This window comes from Pteropus alecto, unplaced genomic scaffold, assembly GCF_000325575.1.
Source record: "Pteropus alecto unplaced genomic scaffold, ASM32557v1 scaffold196, whole genome shotgun sequence".
In the NCBI taxonomy this organism is placed as follows: Eukaryota; Metazoa; Chordata; class Mammalia; order Chiroptera; family Pteropodidae; genus Pteropus; species Pteropus alecto.
The window spans coordinates 622,134-648,768 of record NW_006439717.1 but is presented as its reverse complement, the minus strand read 5'-3'; the positions used below and the strand labels follow the sequence as shown (position 1 = coordinate 648,768).

The following is a 26,635-nucleotide window of genomic DNA, read 5'->3' as shown; positions in this document are numbered from 1 at the left end:
TCTCAACTTACGCCATACCTTTAATATCTGGTGTCTGTGGTGTTGAAAAGGCATTTGAGTTTTCAATGACACGCATGGGATCAATGTTCTCTTGTTCCACCATCATGAACTGACTCCAGTATTCCAGGGGCAGAAAGCAGGCGTTTAAAAAAAAAAGCTCAACTTACGCCATACCTTTAATATCTGGTGTCTGTGGTGTTGAAAAGGCATTTGAGTTTTCAATGACACGCATGGGATCAATGTTCTCTTGTTCCACCATCATGAACTGACTCCAGTATTCCAGGGGCAGTGAAAGCAGGCGTTCCACCACCTAAAAACCACCAAACATGTTAGCAAACTTCCAAAAGCTCAGGGCTAACCTCTCACTCGTCTCTCAGGTTATGTTACACAAGTTCATATATATATACATGCTTGCCTACCTTCGGTTGACACTTGATGTCCTGTAACATTGTCATTGGATCTGGATTGGGCACGGCATGGGCAACTATTGTAGGGCCAAAGACTTTAGCCAGATTGGCAACATCCATTTTAGTGTTTGGGCTCTGAGCCACTCTAAGCAAAAGAGCATTAAATTAGAACACTTGTTTCTCCTCTTAAACACAGACCAAAATATAAATTCTACAAGAAAACAATCCATCACTCACGTTCCCTCCCTAAAACCCAACCCACATTATCTTCCCCTTGGAAAATTCCCTAACTCCTCGAAAAAAGTTTCTGCTGTACTCACCTCTGTAAGTGAATCATGAGGAAAGCTAATGTGTCTCTGTTGGCCTGGGGCAGTTCACCAACAGCCTGGTACATGGCAGCTATGCTGTTGTCCTCATCTGTGATTTCTGTAAATGAAAAGAGAGCACCAAGAGGCCTAAGACTTCTTTCCCTCGACAGCAGGCTTCCAGGTTATTGACCGCAAAGCCTCATCTATACAGTAAGCTTCTGAAACTTGTGATTAGGTTCATGACTGCATCAGACTCTAGTTTCATTAACAGGCAAGATACTGGCCAACAACTCAATATTAGAAATCGGAACTTTTAAAAAAAGCCAGCTCTTGCAGTTAGGGAAAGCAGCTAGCAACCGAGACCCACACTGCTGTGACTATAATTATCAAGCAGGTATTCGTTCATAATGCATGTTTAAGGGCCTACTATGTGCCAGGTATTATTGGAAGAGTTAGTCAAAAAGCAAATATCTATTAAGTAGTAATACATGTAACATATTAGGTAGTAATATATGGCAGGCAAAAAGCTAGAATGTAATGGGAGCTGTTATTTTAGACAACGTGGTCAGGAAAGGTGTTTCTGAGGATAAGATATTCAAAAAGAAACCCTAAAGAAATAAAGGAGCAAACCATGAAAATATCATTCCAGGCTGAGACAACAACTAATGTGAAGGTGTCAAGGAAGAAGTCTGTTATGTTCTAAGAATTGCAAGAATTCCATTGTAACTGTAAAAGAAGGAAAGAAGGGAAGACTATAAAAGGAAATGATGTTGGAGACATAACCAGAAGCCAAATTGTGTAGGGTCTTTTGGGCCATGCTAAGAACTGTGGATTTTATTCTGAGAGCGAAGGGAAGCCATTGGAGGATACTGAGGACAGAAGAAACATCATCTAATTTAAATTTTTAAAGGACCACTCTAGCTACTGTATGAGGATCGCACTGTAGGGGGGCAAGAATAGAAACAGGAAAATCAGGATGTTCTTACATCACTCCAGAGTGAAAGATGTAAAGAGTGGTAGTAGTAGAAGGAGTGACAAATTGCAAATTTAAGATGTATTTTACAAGACCTCTGCAGGCAAGATTTGCCACTGGATTAAATGTGGAATGTGAGGAAAAGGAATCAAAGATAGTTCCAAGTTCAAAAGGACAGCCTAAAACTTGACTAAACAACGACAGAAAGCAACAACAACAAAAAACCTGTTAGTGCCCTATACAGTTTAGATGAAGAAAACAGGTATAGGAGACACAGATATATTTATTCATCCATCAAAGTATTTGAGCACCTACCATGTTTCAGGCACTTTACTAGGCAGGGATAAAACTGTAAACAGAAGAGTCAAAAATTCCTGCCCCTTGTGGAACTCACACTCAAGTACCTATTAAGATCTGTCCTTACCTGCTGCTTCCATAAAGGTCTTGTTTAGCCGAAAGGTCAGAAGGGGTTCTTTGAGGTTTCGAAGGAAGTCTTTCAAAAGGCTACAGATAGCATGGATGTCATCCACTTTGCTGAGAAGGGGTACAGTTTTCACTCTAAGAAATTTCTCTTTCAGTTCTTTTACTGTCCGGTCACAGCCCGAGATCCGATATAGGCCTGTCTATTATTGGGGTGACACTTCAGTTAAGCTCCTAATTGTTGACACAAGTAATAAATTCATCCTCGACTAGGGTTTACCCTTACCTCGGTCAGTCCTCTCTGCTCAATCTCATTTACGCAGTGGACAACAATGGAGGGTATCATCGGAGAAGTCTGAGACACATAATCTGCCAGCATTCCCTGAAAAGGAAGTTTTAAATTATTATTTATACCACTTAGACCAGCAGATCCAGACCAGTGGGAAGAACCATCTCCAGACTAATACTTAGGCTGGGACATCATGTCTACTTTTAAATTCCTATTCCCAAAGCATATATTAAAACAGAGACTCTCAATTATTTTTCCTACCTCTACGCCAGGACTGATTTATGGTCAGAGATACCACAGTCTTCATGAACAAGTAATAAAACGACTAGCTACAAGTGTCTGTGCTTCTCTTCTACTCAAGGACATCGGAAAGCAAGCAATAATGAGATTACAGGTATGGCCTTTAAATAAACTAATTTGTTGCTCTAAAAAAGAAAACCTTTTAAATTATTCTTAGTAAGAAAAATTAACACAACTCAGTTGATTGTAATACAAACCTACCTACAGAGGAGAATTCCATGGTACTATATCAGAGTACAGAAAATTTGTAAAAAAAAAAAAAAAAAAAAAAAAAATATTTGCACCAATAAGAACTCTTAAGGTTAGGGAAAAATAAAATTGGTTTTGCCGAGGGCTGAGTAGCAGCTTAGTCATTTTGTTTTGATTCTTGCTAATGTTGCTTGTATGATAAATAATCTCTTAATGGATTGAATCAATTTTTAGAAATAAGCAACCTAATCTTAATAGCCTAGTATGGAATATCTCTAATGTAAGAGAAAGGATATTTGCAGATGAAATTATGTGATGGCTGAGATTTGCTTCAAAATAATTCACTGGACAGGGCCAGGAGGAGGAGATGGAAGTACTGATAAATAAAGATTGGACATGAATTAGTAATCATGAGAGTTGAACAATAGGAATCAGGGGTTATACTAATCTCTCTACTTTCTTTTGTTTCAAATTTTACAAAATAGAATAGGATGGGGAAAAGAAGGAAGAGGAAAGAAGAGCAGGAAAGGGAAGGAGAGGAAGAAAAGAAGGGAGGGAGGAAGGGTGGAAATGGCAGAAGGGTAGGGAGAGAGAAAGGGGAAGGGAGGGACAGGAAGGAGGGCAGGTAAGGGAAGAGGAGTATGGTTTAGAAAGGTTACAAAACAGACAGACAAATCCAAACAGGACTCTGTTGAGTTAATATTTTATAATTTCTGTTCATTATGTGTGGAAAGAAATATATTTGGTATCATTAATTTTAGAACAAAAACATTCAACTTTGGAAGAGCTGAAGCTATAACACAATGATGGCTCATACCTCTCCAATCTTAACAGGTGTTCCTATAAGGGTAGGAATGCAGGGAAGGGGACAGCGGTCTCGACATTCTGGATGAGAGACCACACGACAGTCTCGACACTTCAGAGACAGCTTGCCAAATTTTATCCGCTTTCCACATGGAACACAAGATTCGGGTTTAATAACCTGAGGATGAAATGGGGCAGAAGGAACAGAGTGGTATGAATTATAAAATGATAAACATCATCGACCAACATTTATTAAGCACTTAGCAGTGCTGAACAACTTTCTAATCCTTTTACGCATATTTGCTTGTGTATTTCTCACAATAATCATATAAAATAGGATTTGATCTCTTTAAGATAAAGAAACATAAGCAAAAAAAGGCTAAATAACTTGCATAAGGTCATTCAGCTAGGAGAGAGCAGTGTACAGTAGTGAGAAGAACTTGTTGACAAGGAGTCAGAAAACCTCCATGTTAACTCTGCCACTTACTGTCACGTAGCTCAAACAAGTCAGTTAACTCCTCTGAGACTGACAGTTTGCTTGGGTTTTTTATGAGGAAATCAAATGGAGCAAAGTTAAAACGTGCTATTATTTAAGCACAAAACACAAATATGTATCACTAAAAAGCATAAATAACTGCTTCGGAAAAGCTGCTCTCTTTTAATATTACTCATGGAATTGAAATATATATACCTTCTATAACCAGTAGTTACCCCTGGAGAGTGGGACTGGAAGGAGGAAGGAAATTCAACATTTAACTTTATAACATTGAAGTATTTAAATGTATTCCTAGTACATATTACTTTCACAATTAGAAAATTAAAGATACCCAAAAAAAGAAGCAATCACATTTTTACCGTCTTAGAGACAAAGTCATGCAGACGCATTCCTCCATTACTCTGCGGAGTGCTAGAACCGTCTGTCTCAGCTCTTGGCTCCAGCTGCCGGCTGCTCAAAGTGGAGTCACTATTCCAAGGCTGTAAAGCACCTAGAAAACAAGTTTAAGTCTTAAGTATTTTGTTCCTTCTGAATTTAACCCCAATTTTAATATAACTGGTAGATAATCGGTAATCTGTAACCATAATCAGAAAGGAATATAACAGCTATTGCAAAAGAAACCATTTCAAGAACAAGTTATGCACTAGTGGCATCGGCCAGGCTGGCAGTCTAAGGGCAGGGTTCGACACAGAGTGCACTGGCCTTCAGTAAGAAACTACACAATATATCCAATCCCTGCCTCATGAAGGTTCTAAGAAACCAATTCTCCCCAAAATTTTACCAGTTGTTTTACACAGGCAATTCAGCTGCAAACCCAACGGACCTGTTTTCCTTCGGCTTCTTGTCCAGTATGGCACAGTCTCAATAGTAGATATAGCTTCAATGGGCCCGCCATCACTGGGAACAGTCACTGTAGTTTTTGCAACTACGGATTCATTTCCCTGAAACAAAAGTAGTAAGAAGAAAAGAATGAATATTTGAATCTCATTTCCCCTCCTCCACTATAGGGTGTTTTGGAGTGCTTGAAAATTCCTTTGTTAGGATTAAGGCCCCAGCCCAAAACAATATTAAGTTGAAATCTCATACTTTAGAACAGAAATATAGGTCATAGGGGTATACATACAAGCAACTAAGAATCAAACATAAAGCTGAGAGCTGTTTACTTAATCAGAATAATCTATTCATATGGATAAGAAGTCTATTAACATAAAAAACTCTCACTAAACACCTCTCTCAAAAATACACTGCAACGTTAACTCAGATTTTTAATGCTCGGGCTCATGAATCTTTGATGTGTTCAAGACCATAATTCTCTTGACCTGACTATTTTTACCTGGTCTGCTGTGGAGCCAATGGAACGAGTTTTCTTTATAGGTCCAGGGGGACCATCAATGAACTGTCGGCTACTGGAGCGCTAGGGAGGGGGCGAATAACAATAACTTTAGTGCCAAGGAGAAGATCTGAAGCACAGAAGATAAAATTATCCCATTAGACGGCTTGGATGCAAGTCCTAGGTTCCAGGGCTACAGTAAGTAACAAACAATATACTTTCTCTCATTGTCAATTTCCACGTGAAGCTTAAGTTGTACCAACACAAAAATGCTTTCACTGCCCTAGAAGAAACAAGTAAGCTTTGGAAAAATTTAGATGACAGCACCAGAAAAAGTAGAGCTGTAATCCTATCTAAGAACATAAAGTCTTTGGAAACATATTAAGTACCCTAAACAAGCACACACAAATAGATCTCTGTATATCCCATTATACACACATTTCATCTGAAGCTTATGTTAGAGCACAAAAGTCCTGCATAAAAATTTATATGACAACTCAAAACAAACTTAAGTATATCCTTTTACACTCAATGACTGAAATGAGAGCAATCCAGAACAGTGAAATGGGACAGATTCTCTCTTGAGTTACTACCTCAAAGAACATCAATACTGCCCCCAGCATGGATTCATTTGTAACATGTATTTAACAATGGCTAAAGCAACATGTCGGGAATACAGTATCATGGCAGAACTTCCAGAGAAAACTCTTTTATTGTTACTTTGTAAAAATTAAATTAAATTAAATTAAAAACTAAATAAAACTATACATACCCTCTTTTCTCTCTTCTTCAGTTTGAAAGTCTTTACCAAAGAAGAATCCCAATCCTGTTGATAATTAAACTGTATTAATTTCTCTGTTTGGTTAGGCCTTCCCAAAACCCTATGCAAATAAATTTAGAGAACTTTAAAGGCTTCTTGAGTCAGACTACCTAGTTTATAATATGAAGAGAAGAAGGGAGGGTCTCAAGTGTTGTAGCTATAGAGCTAAAGAACATACTTTGTTTCCAAAATTGAAGCCATAACAGAATCAGGAATCAATATCACAGAGGCAAGAAAAGGTTAAATAATCAACTTCTGTCATGATTATCTCCAGTACTTGGTCCTTCGTTTCTGATTATTTTTCTAATTAGTTTTAGAACTTACAGAATGTTAGGTGTTATACTGATCCTATTAAATGTGATTCTTGCTCTTAAGGGATTGCTATTGTCTAATCAGATGTTCAGTACAATATAGCCACTTAAAAAGTTCTAGTTCAAGTTTTACATTGCTCAATCGTCCATCTTCCTTGGACTCTAAAAGGCATATTCACCACCAAAGAATTATGTGTCATTTACTGTGGTCTAGTTTCATTTCACTTATTTTAACCACCTGCATTCATTTTTAGTAGCTACCTGTGACTTTCTTAACTCTTGATAATCCCCGAAAACACAAAATTCAGAAACAATTATATACAGCACTTAGTAACTTAGCTAAATAAATTTAACCTCTCCAATTCATTGTCAAGTAATTTAGCTACTGGTTGTTTAATTCACCTTTAGTTACAACAGATATATCATAGGTCTAGCTCCAAAATCAGCTAATATGTTCTAGTTTTATTATATATCCCATTTTTCTATATCATTTATTTTAAAAAGGTGATATCTAATATTTCTATCTGTAAAATGGCAGTTAATTTACTTAGTCAAATACTGAATTTGAACAGAAAATTCCTAGCCCATGTAACAAGTAGCTGTGACTTGTTCTGCTAGCATCAGAAAACTAACCACCAATAACCTCCTGATTTATTGTTTTGTTTACTAGCTTTCAGCCAGTAAAACAGGAAAGACACACAAACTAATAAACTACCAATCTCCTGAATATCAAAGATTGAAATATTAGGAGATGATCTTTCAGGCAGAAACACCACCATAAGTTAGAAGGATGTTGTCCCATAAAAGCAGGGTAACGAAGAGTTTAGACATGTTGACCATTGTTGATCAAAGCATATAGTACCTGGAAACAGCCTCATCAATCTTCTGGCTGAAGCTCCAGAGCATTGGTTGTCCTTCTAATTGTAAAGTATAACTAAGTTTTCCTCAAGAACCAAACTAATGCAGACATAAGGCACAAGTCTATTCTCCCTAAGAGCAGCAAATAAGCTCTGCCTGGATACAGTTTTGCTAATTTTTTTTATTGGTAGCTGGGGCTTTGATAAGTCAAGATATAGTCAGTTAGTACATGCAGCTCACAGATCCATTAAATAAATGTAACCTCATGCCAAATCCTAAATTCTATATTCTTACTTCCAGAAACTAAAAAAATATGTAAGCCAGTCTCTTATAGCTTGTGTGAATTCATATTTTAAAATGTTAGCTCAGTATCTATAACACATCAACTAATAACACAGTAATAAAAGAATTTCAGAAGAGCGGACAGGAGATATTCCTGAAGGAGCAGGAATATATGTAATTCTCAGAGATCAAATGTTCATTACCAGCGATTCATCAGTCTTGTCAAAGCTGATATCTGATAAAATGGAACCAGATTCATCAATGGTTGACAGTCTAGATGAGTGAAACAATACAGTGTTAGATACAGAAGGCTGTGAAACGTAAAATCCACCAGCATCCAGAACAGTCACATTGGTCAGGTAACGCCAGCCAATTTCACAGCAATGCCTTCCCTATGGAGATAACTACAAGCTCAAACCCTAGCTGTGGTGGGTTGCTTTTTATGGTTTCATGGGGACTGTGTGTGCATGCATGAGTATAAATGCAGCACAGTTGCATTTTCAGCAAAGGCCTTAAAACCACAGCTGAAAATTACAATCAGTGGTATGGGTGCTATTCCCTGTTGAGTGTGTACTACAGGCTACTAAAAATTCACAAGGCAGAAGAATGAAGTTTAATTTGATCGCATTTGTGGTTGCTTTTTACAAGAAAGAGTATTACCCAGCATTAGCTTTTTAAGAAATTAAGCCTGTACATCTTTTTAGTTATAAGGATTCTCTGTAAAACAAACAGGCAACAAAATAAACAGCTCTAAAAATGCTGACCTTTCCCTATGTATTGTATTGGGGATGTTAAATTCAAAGCCTGGCTGAGACTATTTTAAAGAATGATGCAGTGGAACCAAAATTATTGTCTAGTCTTGGCTCGCAGAAGGCCTTTCTAAACCAGAAGAGCTACAAGAGCTCTCTGGAGAGTAAACACTGAAAGTATTGCTGAACTGCCACTTTCACCTTTAGATTTCTTAGCAATCTACAGGATTAGTTATTGATGAGCAATTTAGCACCGACATCAAAATTTTACCCATGGTGAAACAAAATCCCAAGGAAAGATTAAAAAAATCACAATAAAAGAAAATAGGGAGGACTCTGCTTTTATGTCCCACCCACCATTCCGCCAAAGTCTTTTTCTGCTTTATTCAGCACACATTCCAGAAGCAGTATATATAAGAGTTCAGATAACAAGAACTTCTGACAGCTGTGTTGCTTGTGATCAGATAACAACAGATGCAGTTCCCCCACCTTTTGTTCCCAGCATTGCCGCTGGATGGTTGGCCTCTGTTGAGAAAAGCCAGAGCTGATTTTTGCTCCTCGCTTAGTTGAATGCTGCCAGATGTGTCACACATGAGCATCTCTCGAATCAGCTGAATCTGTCTTTCCTACAGACCAAAGCAGAGTAAAACATCCTAACTAACCAGGGGAGAAAGCTTCACCTCAAATTTATGGGATGGGCAGACCAGAAGACATTAAAATACAGCATTATGTAAATGAGCCTTCAGGAAGGCTGCTACACCAATAGCATATTAATTCGCATCAAGCCCAGATTGTGTCTCTGATTTCTGACTGGTAAAATGAACTCCACCTAGAATAGTGGGGTTTCTGTTAGAAGACATTTGGATCAAACTGCTAATCCAAGAGGAGAGAGTATTACAAAATAAGAGTCCCAAAATAGATTTCGCATAGCAAAATCACTTTAGTGTCATTTTATCAGGACAATTATTAGCTATTTCTACAGATCAAAGCAGCCACCTACCTTCCTAAATGGTGGAGCAAAATGTATTAAAATGGATACAAAGCTGTGACACACTGGAACCACACAATTTGAGCTTACTGAGGCATCTAACACTGTACCAAGATGGATTAGTGCCTCCTAACGAAGGCTTTCCTTTGTATCATGACCCACTCTTGTACATCGAAATGCAAATGTTCTATGTTAGCCACATTGTTCAACTGGTTGAATACATCTAGCCCTTTACGCTGAATTAGAAGCACTGGTGAAGGGAAGACTTAAGAGTTGTCTTACCTGTATCCATGACAAAGTACTAGCTATTGATATAAGGATGAGGGTATTTTGGGTAGCACGAGAGACTGCCAATTGTCTTATGACAGTATGATAGGATTTCCCTGCCCTTCCCCCCAATTTTAATTCTTTAAATTCTCATTTGAAATCTATCTTTTATGTAACAGTTTTGAGTATAAAGCAAAAATAAACTTAAATTTCAACCTGTGGTGGACAGGATTCCCAGGCTGCAATTTTGGCTCTAATCATGGGCAAGCTGTCAATGGACAGGTTGCTTTTAGTTCTTTAACGTGGAATAAGAAACTGGGTATATGTGACAAGTGGAAGCATTATCAGATAATGCTTCCCCCTCCCCCACCATCACAGTTTTAGCACAGAAAACAATACACACCAGCTTTTCACAGTCAGCCTCTGCACGCTGTCTCCGTTTGATCTCTACATCCACCTGATTGCGGGCATGCTTCAGCTTAACATCCAGAGCACTACGCTCGGTCTCTGCTTTCATCAAAAGATCCTTATATTTGCCCAGCTCGTGGTCTGTTCTCTGCCACTTTTTACGGAAATCCTCAAAGTCTTTTGCCAACTGGATGAATTCTAAAAAAAAAAAGGAGGAAACTTTAATAATTCAAACATCAAGCAGAGTATAAATGTTCTAATAAATGAGTCCTCTGGTTAGTTTTACTCTAAATACATAATTAAGAAACCAGCCAAACTATGAGCAAATCCAACTGAAAATAACCAAGAGCAGATCCTGGATATATATCTATATGTTCAGCACCCTCGATGAGAGTTTTGTGGGGAGCAATTCCTGTTTCAATAGGCTAACTTACTTTGGCTTAGCCAGTGGCATCTGCTATGGAATAAGTAACTCATTAGTCACCTGGCTCCAGATGAAACACCAATACTGAAAGCTCCTGAACAGAAGGCAATCAAAGGGGGATACCTTTGGGGCAGCTGTCACGCACCAGGACAGTTACAGCTATAAAACAAAAACAGCCTCCTTGAGAGTCACGCATTGCTGCGCCAGAGAGACGTTAAACAGCAAATTCAAATGTAACTGCAGTAATATGCTCCAGTAGATGTAGATTAATATTACAGATGTCTAGGCCTGCAATTCCATTCAGCTATATAATTATACAAATATTGATTTGAAAGTAAAGAGCCAATTTGCTTTTGCTGTTTAACACTGCCCTGAAGGGTATGTAAACATTCCAGTTGGGAAGGCACAGGAAGAGAATATCATACTAGCTCTGGATGAGTCACTGATAGCGGAATGTGGACTCTCTTCAAATGTCTGCAAAGACAGCATCACTTCCAAGGCAGCACCTCGAAGCATGAAAACTCTGGTGGCATTCTTTCTTATCACCTGCTATCAGCAGATTATTCTTTTACAATGCCTTACTGCTTCCTAGTTAACCTCAATCTATCTCTAAACATCACTTTCCTCCAGTATCATGAAAAAAGTTTCCAAGGCATATACCTGCTGTTGGTCAAACTAACCTAGTTTAAACCCAGCTGAAACTAGGACAAATTCACACAAGGCTAATGATTCTTAGGCAGTTAAGGGTCTTTTCCTATTTGAATTCAACCTAAGAGCACAGAAACAATATATTGCCCCTTTAAAGCAATTTTAATAATATGACTAAATTTAAAACTTACAAATTAAAATTAGGATACCAACTCAATCTACAGAAACCAAGTCTTATACATAAGGAAACTTCAGTTTTTAGCAAATAAAAAATTTTAGCAAAACAGGATATTATGACCTAGTTATCTTAGATGAATGAAGTATCAGCCCCCTCCCCCAAAATGTATTATTACAATTCAAATAGTTTTAAATTATATGCTGGTTTAGTTAACAGTTTGGAACACATTACTAAGTTTTATTCCTCCTTAATTTAAAAAAAAAGAACACAAACAATATATATTTTTGCAGATTTAACTACTTAGACATCATAGATTCACAAGGAAAAAATTAAAAACAAAAGCTAGTTCTTAGCCATATTCACTCTGGCAATTCACCAAGTAGTGCACTTATAATTTGTGTATTTTCCTAATGTATGCAATATTTCAATTTCAAAAAATAAAGAACAAGAAACACACTTTTCAACTATACAGTCTAAAAACTTTTCTAGCTCCACACTGTGGTCAATTAAATGTTTCTAAATATAGTGCTATATACACTCTCAAATATTTTATGAAATTGCAAAACATGAGAATGAAAGGATTTCCATTTGACCTAATTTTGCTGGTTTGTTCTTTAGAATATTCCTTCTTGGTAAGTCCTATTAAATTTGGGTTTTAATCCCTGTTCATTGCTAACTGGCATATATTATAGGTTTAACTGAACTGGACGATGGAACTCAAAGTATCAGTTCACTTCAAGGAAGGAGTTCCTACTTTAATAATGCAAATGATTAAATTACTAGTGGTTCAGCTTAGTGTTAAACCAAAACCAGAAGGACATTTGCATACATGACTAAGTTATTACTTTTCTTGTACAATTCTATTATGAATTAAGTTTGTTATGATGGGTCAAAAAGGCACTTTAGACCTAGACCAGGAAAAATATTGATCTTGGAGAACAACGAACATGGCCTTTTTTTTTTGCCAGTTTATGAATCACAATTCAACCTGGTACTAGTCCCAGTCATGAAGTTCACGTCAAAAGATTTCTTAAATTCAAATTACCTCCTAAAAGTTATGTATATATTAAATTATAAAATGCACTTAAAAAGGAGAAAAATTTCTTTAAAACAAATTGAAGATAATCTTTAATTCATTAAAAAAAAACAAAAAAACAAAAAACAGGATTTTGTTCATAATTCAGCAGACTGAAGCAGTTCCAAAAATCTTGTTTTCTCAGCTCACTCCTCCTGAGGCCTTTGCGCAGGCTCTTTCCTTTGTCTTCCCCACGACTCACTAAGCTTCTTACAGGCAAGGACCATATGTATCTCTTTTGCTCTTTTATCATCGGTGCCTTGCACTCTGCCTAGCACACAGAAAGCACTTAAATATTCATTGAACAAATGAACTGCTGTTCAGATCAAATTTAAACCCCAAGCATCCAAGCCCACCTTACGCATCTAATCAAACTTACCTCCCACCATTACACAATACCCTAGCAAACCCAGTTTGTCCCTGACCCCAGAACAGACCCATACTCATTTCTGCCCTCTTACTTGTGATCAAGCTATGCACTCCAAATGGAATGATGCCCTACCTACTCTTCTTTATGTACCCATTTTTCTAGTCCCATCTGCTCTATGAATCCTTTCCTAATCTATTTGCTTACATTATATTTTTCTATACTCCCCAAAAGCATATTATTTTGATATTTGTATTATCTTGTTTCATGAGAAATAATTCTGTCTCTGAAATTTAAAAACCATAATCTTATTGAAGACAGACAACATGTCACATATACTTCAGTACTGCCTACTGTATATAGCATAGCACAAACCTAGCATGGTGTTGGTATACAACAGGAACCTGATAAATATTGTTATATTTATTCCTAATTTGCACACCAACAACATCAAAAGAAGTTCAGGCAACTCATGATAACATAAAAATAGGAGATAAAAATCATGTAGTCTGGGGAAAACAAAGATAACAAAATACCCAGGCTATTAAAGTCATTTTATTTGAACATGAACCTTCACTCTGATCTTTCAGTAACCTTGGATTTAGCTTTAAAAAAAAAAAAAAAAAAAAAGACTATACAAAGGAGAAAGAATAATAAAATTATGATGATGAAACTCAAGAATAAGGAGTCGGGGTACCTGAGCATGGGAGCAATTCCCAAGGTCAAAGAGACAGAGACTGGGGTGGTTGCAGAAAGGCAATTCTAGAGTCTAGAAAACACTGAACCACTTTAGTTCTCCAAAAGCCAATATTCCAAATTAGGGGTTTGAAGAGGGAGGTAAATGTATCTCTATTTTATAACAGAAATAAATGGGAAGATATAAATTTGCTTATAAAATAAGGGTATCTGTAAAAATAAATATCTTGTATTTTTTTGGCATAATTACTTTCAAAGTATTTTCACAACTAGTATCTCATTTATCCCTAAATCCTCACGGTACTCTCACAAAGATAAAGACATTTAAATTTCTATTTTATAGCTAGAGAAACAGACACAGAAATAACCATTAAAAGCCAGCACTAGTTACTGAGACTCCAAACCTCAGATTCCTTCCTCTGTCCCCACATCCAATCAGCTGCCTCCTCCTAGAGATCTTATTCTCACAATCTCTTCCACTCATTTCCCCTTATTTCCATCTTCACAACCACCGTTCTAGTTAGGACTCCTACTGCCTCTTTCCTGAGCAATGGCAATCATGTGCTAATCAGTCTCCCAGCCTCCACCTCTATTGCAACCTCTACTTCTGCCAGGGTAATGTTCCAAAAGCACAGCTCTCATTATGTCACTCCCCTTTACTCCTATTCCCCTCAAACCCCACACCCTTTTGCCTCCTGTTCTCCTGACCCTAAATGTCCTCTTTCATTTCTATCTGTTGGGATCCTACTCTATATCTCAGGCTTAACTCACACCCTACTTTTCTCTATGAAGCCATTTAGTCATACTTTTCCCTCAACTCAACGTGTGCCAGAAGCTGTGATAGGTTCTCACTAAATATTTGCTGAATTAACTTGAATTTTAAGATCTCTTATTCAATACTTTTTCCCACTAGACTCCAAAGTAATCCATCCTCTGAGATGATGTGACCTCAAAGAGAAGCCTAATTAGTATGCCATCATGGTTACTGAGCTAGTACCAGATGATAGGGTCATGAGACAGCTATTAGAGAGAGAAAATAGAATATTGTTTTGAAAGGCCTGTAAGTGGATAAGAGCTATTAAAAACATCAATCAAATTAAAGGAAATATTGAATAGCATAAGCAAGGTGCCATGCTAAGTACTGTAGGATTTTTTTAAGTTTTAAGACATAGTTCTTCATTACTTTTATATCAATGAGGCTGACTTAAGAGCAACATTTATTAAATTAGGTATTAATGAAAATCTGAAATAGGAGAGGACAGCAACACAAAGAGAAGCTGGTAAAGAATAAATCTCATAGATCACTTAAGTCACTGCTAATAGCCCCAGCTTCCTTTCTTACTAATCTACTTCCTAAATGACTGTTTTATCACCACCTCCTTTTCCTCCCCAGCTCTCCGCCCAATCTCAATCCTTTATTACAAAGCATCAAAATATGAACTAAATAAAAGCAGATGAATAGTCCCTCCTTCAAAAAAAAGTTATGATATTTTTCTCTTCTTCTGAAAATGTTCTGTAAAACACAGGAAAAGCCCAGGATAAAAAATGTAGACAACTACTAAAGAAAAAAGCAACATCCTTGGAAATTCAATAGATTTTTCACAGTTCATAGTACAAAAATGAAATTGGCAACTAACACCAACTATTTAGTGGAAAGAGAACTTTGATAATGAAAAAAGACTGGATAAAACCTGTTTAAGAAGTATAGAAAAAACTGACCATTTAGAATGAGTGTCATTAAGCTCTGACCACGGATAAGTGACCATCACTTTCTTTTTAGGCAATCCAAATGAAAAACAATTTTAAAGACTTCTCATCAAGATGGTGTAGTAGGTAGACACTGTACTCGCCTCTTCTCACAACCACATCAAAACTGCAACTAAACTACAGAACACCCATCACTGGGAGATACCTGAGATCTGACTGAACAGAAGTCTTACATCTAGGGACATACAGAAGGGGCCACCTAGAGACTGATAGGAGAGGCGGAGACAATAAACAGGCTGGTCCCACAACCACAGTGGTTGAAAATTGGGAAGGAAATCTTGGCTGCAGAGGTCCTGCTGGAGGTGCAAGGGGTCCCAGTGCCACACTGGGCTCCTAAGCCCAGGGTTCCTGGGCCAGAAGAAAAAGTCCTCACTACCCCTGGCTGTGAAAAACAAGTGGAGACTGTAGCTGAGTAAGACGAAGGGCTGTGGGAATTGCTGATATTCCTTTTAGAGAGCCCACACATGGACTTACTTGCTGACGGACTCACTCGCTCTGAGCACCAGCGCTGGGGCAGCTGCTCAGAAAGCACCAGGGACATACCAGGAGAAACTGAGTTGTCTGACTTCATAGCTAGATCTAGAGAGGCAGCTTTCTTCCAGACAGAAGTGCAGGCAGAATCCATTGTTCCTTTTATTGAGCCCTCCCCCTTCAGCATGCAGACGCAGGCTGCTGCCATATCTGAGTCTTCATCAACCTGGTTAACACAGGTCACCCTACACAGGTGATTCCCTCATGCCCTGGCCCTCCCAACTTGTGGACCCACCCAAGCTGCCTCTAGTAGCTTTTAAATTCAAATGGCCTGTGCAGCAGACTTTCTTAAAATCTCTCAAAGGGTCACAAAACTGAAACAAGCAGCACCTAGCCTCCAAGTGCCCCATACCTCTTGCTGAGCAGTCCCATGCCCAGCACTAGTGTTAGCCAGCCTTAGTTCATGGCTTGGCCTCTCGAGGTACTTCCAAGCCTGGCACGTGTGGTGGCTATCTGCGAATTTCTTGGTGACACTTGCTAGGTGGCCTCAGGCAGTGCACGGGCTGCTGCTGAACTTTGCCTGCAGCAGGGACTCTCCCAGGAGGCCCTGAGGCTGGCACGCCCTGCGGCCAGTTTTGACCACACCTCTACCCCCAACCTGGAGACCCACCCAGGGAGCATCTGAGGATGACATACCTGAAGGGCAGACAGGACAGGCACCAGAACCCTGCTAAAGTGAATCCTTCTTCATAGGGCTGGCCCCTCACCAGCCAGTCCTCACAACCAATGAATCCCTCCCATTGATGTGCAAACAGAAACCAAGGCTTAACTACAACAGGAGGGCACACACAACCTATACAAGGGACACACTTGGAGCACTTGTCCCAGGTAACCAGGGAAGACTGCACCATTGGTCCCCAAAGGACACCTACTATGTATGGCCACTCTACTAACACCAAAAAACTTAGGAGCCCCACCTAACATATATAAACAAACACAGGGAGGCAGCCAAAATGAGGAAACAAAGAAACATGTCCCAAATGAAAGAACAAAACAAAGCTCCAGGAAAAGAACTAAACAAAATAGAGACAAGCAATCTACCAGATGCAGAGTTAAAAACACTGGTTATAAGGATGCTCAATGAACTTAGGGGAAGAATAGATGAACTGAGTGAGAACTTTAAAAAAAGAGATAGAAAACATAAAAAATAGCCAGTTAGAAATGAAGACTACTATAACCAAAATGAAGAATACTTTAGAAGGAATTAACAGATTAGATGAAGCAGAGGATAGCATCAGTGATTTAGAAGATAAGGTAGCAGAAAACGCCCAGTCAGAACAGCAACAAGAAAAAAGGAATCCAAAAAAATGAGGATAGTTTAAGGGGCCTCTGGGACAATATCAAGCTTACCAACATTCACATCCTAGAGGTACCAGGAGAAGAAAGCAAGGAACTGAAAATCTATTTAAAGAAATAATGACAGAAAACTTCCCTAACCTGATGAAGGAAATAGACATACAAGCTCACGAAGCACAGAGAATCCCAAAGAAGAGGCCCACATCAAGCCATATCATAATTAAAATGCCAAAGGTTAAAGACAAAGAGAGAATCTTAAAAGCACCAAGAGGAAAGCAATTATTTACCTACAAGGAAATTCCCCTAAGATTATCAGCTGATTTTTCAACAGAAACTTTGCAGGTCAGAGGAATTGGCATGAAATATTCAAAGTGATGAAGAGGACCTACAACCAAAATTACCCTACCCAACAAAGCTATCATTTAGAATTAAAGGAAAGATAAAGAGCTTCGCAGACAAAAGCTAAAGGAGTTCATCAAGACTAAACTAGTATTATACAATAAATGTTAGAGGGACTTCTTTAAGAAAAAGATCAAATGTATGAATAATAAAACGTCACTAACTACATATTTATCAACAATTACTTCAAATGTAAAAGGATTAAATGCTTCAATCAAAAGATAGGGTGGCTGAATGGATAAGAAAAAAAGACCTTTACTTATGCTGCCTACAAGAGACTCACTCTTGTGGTAAAGGGATGGAAAAAGATATTTCACAAAAATGGAAACAAACAAAAATCTGAGGTAGCAATACTTATACCAGACAAAAGACTTTTAAAACAAAGGCTATAATAAGAGACAAAGAAGGACTCAGTAATCCCACTTCTGGGTATTTATCTGAAGAAACCCAAAATACTACTTTGAAGAGACATGTGCATCCATATGTTCACTGCAGCATTATTTACAATAGCCAAGATATGGAGGGAATCTGGGTGTCCATCAATGGATGAGTGGATAAAGCAGTGATACATATATTATACAACCATAAAAAATTTTTTTAAAGAATGAAATCTTGCTATCTGCAACAACATGGATGAACCTAGAGTGCATTGCGCTGAGTGTAAGTCAGACAGAGAAAGACAAATGCCATATGATTTTACTGATAACTGGAATCTAAAGAACAAAATAAACAAAACAGAAACAAATTCAGATACAGAGAACATTTTGAGGGTTGTCAGGTGGGAGCCGGGCTGGGAAAGTAGGTGAAAAAGAGGACAGGATTAAGTACAAATTGATAGTTATAAAATAGTAATGGGGATATAAAGTACAGCATAAGAAATATAGTCAATAATATTGTGAAACCAGTAATGGTGTCAGATGGGTACTAGACTTATCAAGGTAATCATTCCATAAGTTTTATAAATGTCTAATCACTATGCTGTACACAAAAACTAATATATTGTATGCCAACTATAATTTAAAAATTTTTTAATTATTTTTTAAAAAAGAGTTTTAAGATTGGAACACACTTCAGCTTTGTAGAAAACCCAAATCTGAAATGCGTTTTCTTTCTTCACACAGGCCAGCTCAGAATGACTTACGAAGTTCATTTCCTTCACTGAGAATCTCCACCCGGCGTACAAGCTGCTCAAACAGATTCCGCAAGTTCAGCATCGTAGTATCCATCTTTCTGCCAAGAAATCAAATATACATTAGGGTTCCTGCCTTCTCCCCCAGACAAAAGATTCAGTAGCAATCCACTAGAGTCATCAGTGACTAACATCTGGATTCTTCCATTTGTAGCTACCATTATAAGAATCTCAAGCCAATAATTAATGTTTTGTGTGATCCTTATTATAAAAACAAAGTTGGAATATTTAACACTCATTTGAAAATCAGAACAGCATTTCAGACCTCTGAATATAATACCCACTTTCTGCCTACTTCTTTTCCTGCACCCTTGAATCACTATGGAGCTGAGAGGAAAGGAATTAGGGAAGAGCATGTCAGTTGATTACTAGGTGACCAACTACAAAATGTAGTTCTTAGTCGAGCCTATTGATTAATCACATTTTTGCCACTCTAATCCTTCTGGACTTTGAAGACCTTCAACATAACCTAAAAGGTTATTTTTTAATTTCATTTTTAGCTAGTACTCCTGTTGCATCTGCCTTTTAAAACACAGGACATGGTCAGCACATTTCCTACCATCAGCACAGATGACGTCACACGAGTGATTAAGTGGAGAAATCGCCAGCTCAGCAACACAAAAATTATTTCTGTAATGCAGGGATCTCTGCTGGACTGCGTGCAGGGACTAAGTCTAATAAATTTATACTAAGTATAGGCAAAGGCTTATGTTGTACCACATTCTGACATCAAGGAGACAATACACCACCTTCACAGTTAGAAGGGCAAAGGAAAAAAATCACTTGCTATTGTGTTCTGTATAGTGAGTTTCAGGCTTCATATTTCCCCCCAAAGACCTGCTGATATTAGATTAAAAACTGTGTCCTCACTAGCAGTTCTACCCTCGAATACTTTAAACTGAGAATATTTTGAGAAAATAAGATCTTCATTTAACAGTCAAGAAATAAAGACATCAACTGATGTTATGAAAACTATCAAGGAAATGAAATAAAAAATCAAGTTTCATTTAAAAATTGAATGTCTTCAGAAATACCATTAAAGAATTCTTATGTTTTGCTTAATCACTTTTTCAACATTCTAGTCCAGGCCTTTATTTCATGCTCTAAATAAAATTTGAAGAACTCTTTTATGAAGGTTTAGTGATTTTACAATGTTTATAAGATTGCACCATATGCTATCAGGGCAAGCAGGGAAAAAAATAAAAACCACAAATGACAAAGGAATATATAGATATTTTCTATTAAATGCTACAGAATTATTCATTTGTACTTATATGATGATTGCCCTAATAGCAAAAAAGCTTTCAATTCCAAGCTTGGATGCAATATATACCTGAATCAGGGCCGGAAACCAAGATTTTCAAACGGCAATGTATCTGTTCCAAGCTACAAAATCGTAGCAAGCTGCTAAGCAACCAGACCAACAAATTTATTACAACAATCTTTCTCTAAACTAAGAACAAAACTAAAATAATAGCATTAAAACTGGCAAGAAGAGATTTGGAAGTCATGGAGATGCCCATGGATCTAACACTATGACAGAACAGGCAAATATACTCAAATGATACAGGGCAGAAGCAGGAGCAGGGCATTCAGTAGCTTATTCCAATGATGATTTCCTTTGGCTCTCAGTAAAAATGAAAGCCACTGATCAGTTTTAATGTGGGGCATTGATTTCTATCATCTTGGCATTCATGTGTATATTCTGAGACTATAAGACAGTGAGCTCAGTACATAGGAAAACTACCTGTCCAAGAATGCGGAAAAGGAAAATTTCACAGTGCAACTAGGGAACTAAAAACTCGTTTTAAAAATTTCCTTTCAGAAAGTTTTTATGTCTTAAATGACAATACAACAACCTAATTCTTTTTGCTCTTTTAAAAGAAATCCTCACATTTTCTCAAGTTCCTCTAGTCCATTCTTCTTCTTTCCCATGTTCTTTGTGCATACTACTCCCTAGAGTAAGGGCTCAGGGGAGGTACTCTCTTGAAAATATAACCTGATTCCCAAAAAGTCTAAAGATGCAGAGAACCTACCTAGGGACACGTACTCATCATAGTAACCGTTATCTCATACAACTACCTTGACCTACATTGTTCTCCTAATATGATGCCTAGTACCTAGGAGACAGTTGTTTAACTGAACTCTCAGTACTGTATTGTAAAACAGCAAAGAGATAATCCTAACTCTGGTACACTGTCAGTCTCCAGATTAGAGTTTTACAAACAGTTTGACTATAGAGTTTTCTCTATTCTTCTCTCTCAACACCAGACAAGCCTAAAGTTCAATCCTCCAACCTCTTAAAGAACAGATCAAACTATCTCACTTTAATCGTTAGATCTCTGCAGACGAATCACCCATTTATCTCGCAAGCTCTAGCCTCTCTCCTAACGCCAGTCCTGGAACTCTCAATTTGCTTGAGATGCCTCAGATGTTGAGCTTGATTTAAGGACATCGTTCTATCCTTTCCCCTCATATATGTAAAGTAAAAAAGTTACAGTAAACTAAGGTTACATTATTACTGAAGAAGGAAATTTCTAAATTTAGTGTAGCCTAAGCGTACAGTGTATATAAAGTCTACAGTAGTGTACAGTAATGTCCCAGGCCCTCACATTCACTCACCACTCACTGACTCACCCAGAGCAACTTCCAGTCCTGCAATCTCCATTAATGGTAACTGCCCTGCACAGGTGTAGCATTATCTTTTATACAATATTTTTACTGTACCTTTTCTATGTCTAGATATGTTCAGATACACGAATACTTACTATTGTTATAACAGCCTACAGTATTTAATACAGTAACATACTGTACAGACTTATAGCCTAGGAACAATAGGATATACCATATAGCCTAGGCGTATAATATGATGGCGCACTCTACGATGTTCACACAATGACAAAATCACCTCACAATGCATTTCTCAGAATGTATCCCTGTCATGAAGCAACACATCAACTACTCTTCCCACTGACCTACCTTACTGACTCCCAATTTTGATTTCCTTATGTTTATCATTCTCTCTGTCACTCAGTTTTAAATCTCAGAATGACGTTAAGTTAATTCCTGTCCCACAAATATAATCGCCAAACCTTGTGGATTCTTCTCTCACGAATGTTACTATCTCATCACTTGAGGGTCATCATCACTTATTTCAACTGACCTTTCTCCCACTGCCTTCCTCAGTTGGCACTCAGACATATACATCTTGCACTCTAACTTTACCATGTTTCTACCCTATGTCCCAGGTAAACTGTATATTTGAGGAGAAACCTTACACTTGGCACTACTGTATTACACATACGAACACTCGATATTTAAAAATACTTGATAAAAGGAAGAGAACACACATACACATCCATGATTCTATCGTCAAAAGAATTTCCATCCTACTAAAACATCAATGTGTAATATAGATAAAATCAAAAACAACCGTTTAAAAAAAAAAAACGGGTGCGTGTGGGGGTGGGGGGAGGTACTAAAAGAAGGACTGAGACAGTTTTAGTTCTTCTATTTACCAGTCGTATAACCTATGGTAAGTCACTTAATTTCTGAGACTCATCTATAAATGAGAACGATAATACTTGTCCTACTTACCTCACAGAATATTATTAATGTAGTTAAAAGTTTCATAAAGCATAAATTGAACTCTACTATAAAAATATAGGTATTATTTTAGTATGTATAAAATTTTTGTTTTTACTTTGGTCTGATAGTTATTTACACCCTGGAATAGTGATTACCAAATTATTGCTGGAACCCAGACCAAGAAGAATGGGGGAGATGGCAAAATTTGACCAGGTTTATGCTCTTAAGCAAGCTTTTCTACACGAGGCTTGTAGCATCTGAGAAGTTAGTTTTTCTTCTAACATAGGTTTACTTAAGGTAATCTGAAAATGGCACTAGTAAAATTTAATCCTCTTCTCTTTATATGCTGGGGACCATCAGGCATCTTTATTAACGTTCTATAGAAGTGGCTCTCAGGAATTATTCATAGATGACAAAAATATCTTTCTGCATCAGTACTGTGATATCTCAGCCAAATTGTAACTCAAAAAGTTAAAAATTACTCATTCTATTCAATGTCAATTGAAAATGGTCTTAATTTTCCTGCTGGGTCACATTTTCACTCTCATGAATATTTCTTTATTTCTCCCTTCATTATTTAGCTCCATAGCTAGGAGATACACTAATGTGAAAGGAAACAAAAACAAAGTCATATTGTAGTACATTGCTCTGTAGCCATAAAAACAGCTGTCACTTTTCACTACAGAGGCAGCTGTCTTTCGGGAAAACTGAAATGATCCCTGTGTGGAGCAAGGAAATCAGTTTGCGGAGCACTTTAAACAAAAAGGTGCTAGAAAATCTCAGCTGTTATTGATGAGAAACCCCAGAGGTAGAGAAGTCACTATGTTACAGATTCCCAGTCTGTGAGTATCCCTAAGGGAGCAATTCTGCATCACCGGGAAAGCGTCTTGATGTGATTGCTTGAGTCCCCAATTTAATTTCAATACCCAGCCAAGAGACAGACATTGTCCTTTAGAATAACAGACTACTACAGATTTTAACTGCAGAGTATCCTGCGGGAAGTCTCTATCCTCTTCTTCCTCCACCTACAAACAATATTATTAAGAGACCTATATATCATGTTGTTTAGATGCATCAAGGGTGTTAAATATTGTAAGACAAAGCAATGGAAGGCTGCCTGAATTTTTCAGGAAGAGTTTTAATGAACAACATTCTCACGAACATTACTAAATCTGGAGATCCCCAAGAAATCAACAACATAGATTCTCTGCTGCCAAAGAAAATCATTCCCTAAGATAATCCCAATACTATAGGATTCTTTTATATGAAAGCATCTCAGAACAATTTTTCTTCCCAAATGTCCAGCTTCTGTTTCACCACATCAAGTCTCAATACAACTGGCAGGCAGAAGGAATATCTTGAAACCAAATGTTCTTATGAGCAAATCAACTGGAGAAAGAGTAAATAGACCATCCTCAGTCCAACATGAATAAAAACTAAAAAAGATGAGCTGAATTATTGTTTTTCAGAAAATTATTACTGGTTCAGTATATTAATTCTCCTTTTTTTCTTCTGTGAATTCCCATTCCGAAGTGTTCCATTCAACATCTAGTGTAAGTCTTAACCAATTCACTGAAGCATTCCTTAACCATTTCAGTCCAAAACGATCTCTTCTTTATTATCTACATTTACTTGGCAAATATAAAACACTGCCTCATATAGTTAATTTTCAATGTTCAAAAAAATTAAGGGTTTTCTTTAATAGTAAAACTAAATCCTCATCACCCTAAACTATATGCACCTTCTTATGTAATCTTTGTCTAGTATGCACTTGTTTATTTCACAGAATTGCAATAATAGATTATATATAATTTTGTGCTGTTTTTCTATCATGTTTCCATTAAGTTCCAAAAAGTTGATGACAATTATTTAACTATTCTCTTCTTTGGACATTTAGGTAATTTCCAGTTTTTCAGTTACATCTGCCTGGAACCTCTTGCACAGTCACTCTCTCATCTCCTTCAAGTATTTATTCAAACGTCTTTTCTCAGTGAAGTCTTTCCTAGCCACCTATTTTACACCGCAGCCTTTCCCCCAACACTTCTCTGCTTTATTTTGCTCCAAAACACTTATCTCTGTCTAACATACTTACATATTAACTTGCTTATTTTGTTTATTGTCTGTCTCCCCAATAGTTTAAGTTCTAAGAAAGCTGAGATTTTTGTCTGTTTTGTTCATTAATGAGACCCTGGTACCCAGAACAGTGCTTGACACTAAGCAAATGAGTAATAAATATTCATCGAATGAATGGACATCACTGAGGACAATGGTTCTCTTCAGGTGGCCGTGATTCTTGAAATAGATTTCCAAGGCTGGGATTACTAGATCAGAAGGTAAAAACCTCTTATGGCTCTTGACAAATATTGCCAAATATTTTCTGAAAGGGCTGTACTAATGTACAGTACTCTCAACTGTGTAAAGGCTGACTAGATTCACCACAATCAGTTATCCTTTTTAAAGTTCTATCACTCCCAAATAAACTGCAAGCTCCTTTAAAGCCAAATAAGATTGTCTTTTATTTACATTTTGCACTTAAATACTTGCTGAGTGATTAAGCTATAGGAAAAGCGCCTTCTCAAAACACTCACCCCACACATTCAAGAGAATGATAATGACATTTCTTAAAAATTTTTAAAAAAGGCTTATCTTTCCACTCACCTCACGTTTCTATCTATATACACCCTCTGCCTACGAATGAAATCCTGTGACGAGAAATATACGGGAAAGTGTAAAAGTACAGCCTCGTAGTTACTAAGACTAAGAAGTAGGATGGGAAGGGCAACATGTCATTGCCTCGGCCAGCCTACCTGGACACACACAGCCCATAAGGTAAAGGGGTTCCACTTCCAGCCGCTGCTGCAGCCTCTCAAACACCAGGGTTCTTCCCTTTGAAAAAGCCCTGTTCCCCAGAAAAGGGTGGAGTGTTACCCCCCAAACTTCCAAACTCTATCTAGGTGAAAGCCACGTCTTTGAGGTGGCTCCTTCTCTGTTTAAGCCACCATCTCAAAAAGACGCCCCGGCTTTCTACAAAACACGGCGCCAAGAAGTCCCCCATCTCTCCTGCCACCACCATTGAGGCCTCTCCGGCTTCCGGCCCGGAGGGAGCCCCCGTGGAGGGGCAGTAGGTGCCGCCTTCTTCCCGACCCCCGCGGCGGCTACGGCTCACCACTTCCGACGCTCTCCCTCCCAGCACAAACCCAACACCAAACGAACCTCTTACTCGCAGCCCCCCAGAACCCACTTAGCCGGGTTCGCCAGGACCCACCTGGGCGGCCTTCCGCTTCCCTCGCGCCGCACCCAACAGCAGAGAAGCTCCGCGCCTCCAGCTCAAGTTTGAAATCCTGCACTGACCAATCACAGGGAAATTTATTCCTCCCGCGCTGTCCCTCTAGCTGCGACGCACGCGCATCAGGGCCACGGGAGGGAGGAGTGGCGAGGACAGGACCACGCATGCGCATTGTCACAGAGAAGCCAAAGGTAGCCATTTTGACTAAGGTCAACAGTTCTAGTTTGTTCTCTCACCCCACCCCCGGAGCCCTTTCCTGAAGCCATTCAGAATACCATGTTGACTGAGAGCAAATGATACTTCTTGATACAAATTCTTGGCTCATTGTGTCCCCCAGGCAGGGGGACAAGGCTTTGACAAACTATCAACTTAACAGTGTTGGGTCTTGCTGTTGAATTAGAAATGTGGAAGGAGACAGAACAGCAGTTACTTGCAACCATATTTACTGACTTATAATGCCTTCATTGATGCATTCATTCATCCAGGATTTAATTTGATACCCATTTATTAAGAGCACCAAATTTGTAACAAGCAGTCAACTAGGAATCAGAAAAATAAAGATAATATGATCTCTGCTTTTCAGTAGCCACTAATGGAGAAGACAGCTCAGGTAAACAAAAATAAACACAAAATGAAAGTGCTATTATCCCATTTAATGAACATTCAATTAGAACTTGGCATTGTGCTAACATGGGATTTTCATCCTTTCTTTTCACCTAGACCCATGGTGAGAAATATATTTTACAGTACAACCAAGTATCACAGAACACTTATCTTTACTACATAGAATGTACGCTGAACTTTTCTAATCTCTTTTCCCCTCCCGTGTTGGTTGTCCCTACATCATTGAATTTATTACTCAATAATGACTGGCTACTGTCATTTGAAAAAATACTGGCTACAGCTTAGAAGCAGCAGTGTGGTTTACTAAAAAGATCACAGATTTTATAGCTAGAAAACTTGATTCCATTTAAACAAATACCGATAGAGCA

The 26,635-nt window shown here is 38.0% G+C and overlaps 1 protein-coding gene across 6 annotated transcripts in view; it reads right to left on the bottom strand.

The window, feature by feature from the left end:
• RACGAP1 (Rac GTPase activating protein 1) overlaps window positions 1-25,761 on the bottom strand; it is a 29,513-nt gene extending 3,752 nt beyond the window's left edge. The window contains exons 1-16 of one of the 6 annotated variants that reach the window (XM_015593213.2): window positions 25,623-25,761; window positions 18,722-18,810; window positions 10,195-10,397; window positions 9,026-9,162; window positions 7,991-8,060; window positions 6,289-6,342; window positions 5,520-5,600; window positions 5,010-5,127; window positions 4,546-4,676; window positions 3,704-3,868; window positions 2,395-2,490; window positions 2,113-2,311; window positions 728-833; window positions 420-552; window positions 257-310; window positions 19-100 (exon numbers count right to left, since the gene is read on the bottom strand). In XM_015593213.2, the coding sequence (XP_015448699.1) occupies window positions 19-100; window positions 257-310; window positions 420-552; window positions 728-833; window positions 2,113-2,311; window positions 2,395-2,490; window positions 3,704-3,868; window positions 4,546-4,676; window positions 5,010-5,127; window positions 5,520-5,600; window positions 6,289-6,342; window positions 7,991-8,060; window positions 9,026-9,162; window positions 10,195-10,397; window positions 18,722-18,806 (1,714 nt within the window). In that variant the 5' untranslated portion in view covers window positions 18,807-18,810; window positions 25,623-25,761. Of the gene's footprint in view, window positions 1-18; window positions 101-174; window positions 311-419; window positions 553-727; window positions 834-2,112; window positions 2,312-2,394; window positions 2,491-3,703; window positions 3,869-4,545; window positions 4,677-5,009; window positions 5,128-5,519; window positions 5,601-6,288; window positions 6,343-7,990; window positions 8,061-9,025; window positions 9,163-10,194; window positions 10,398-18,649; window positions 18,811-25,164; window positions 25,230-25,570 lie in introns of those variants that run through there. The other 5 variants (XM_006916793.3, XM_025050273.1, XM_025050274.1 and 2 more) reach the window with 5 other exon arrangements.
• Between the last annotated feature and the right edge of the window lie 874 nt (window positions 25,762-26,635).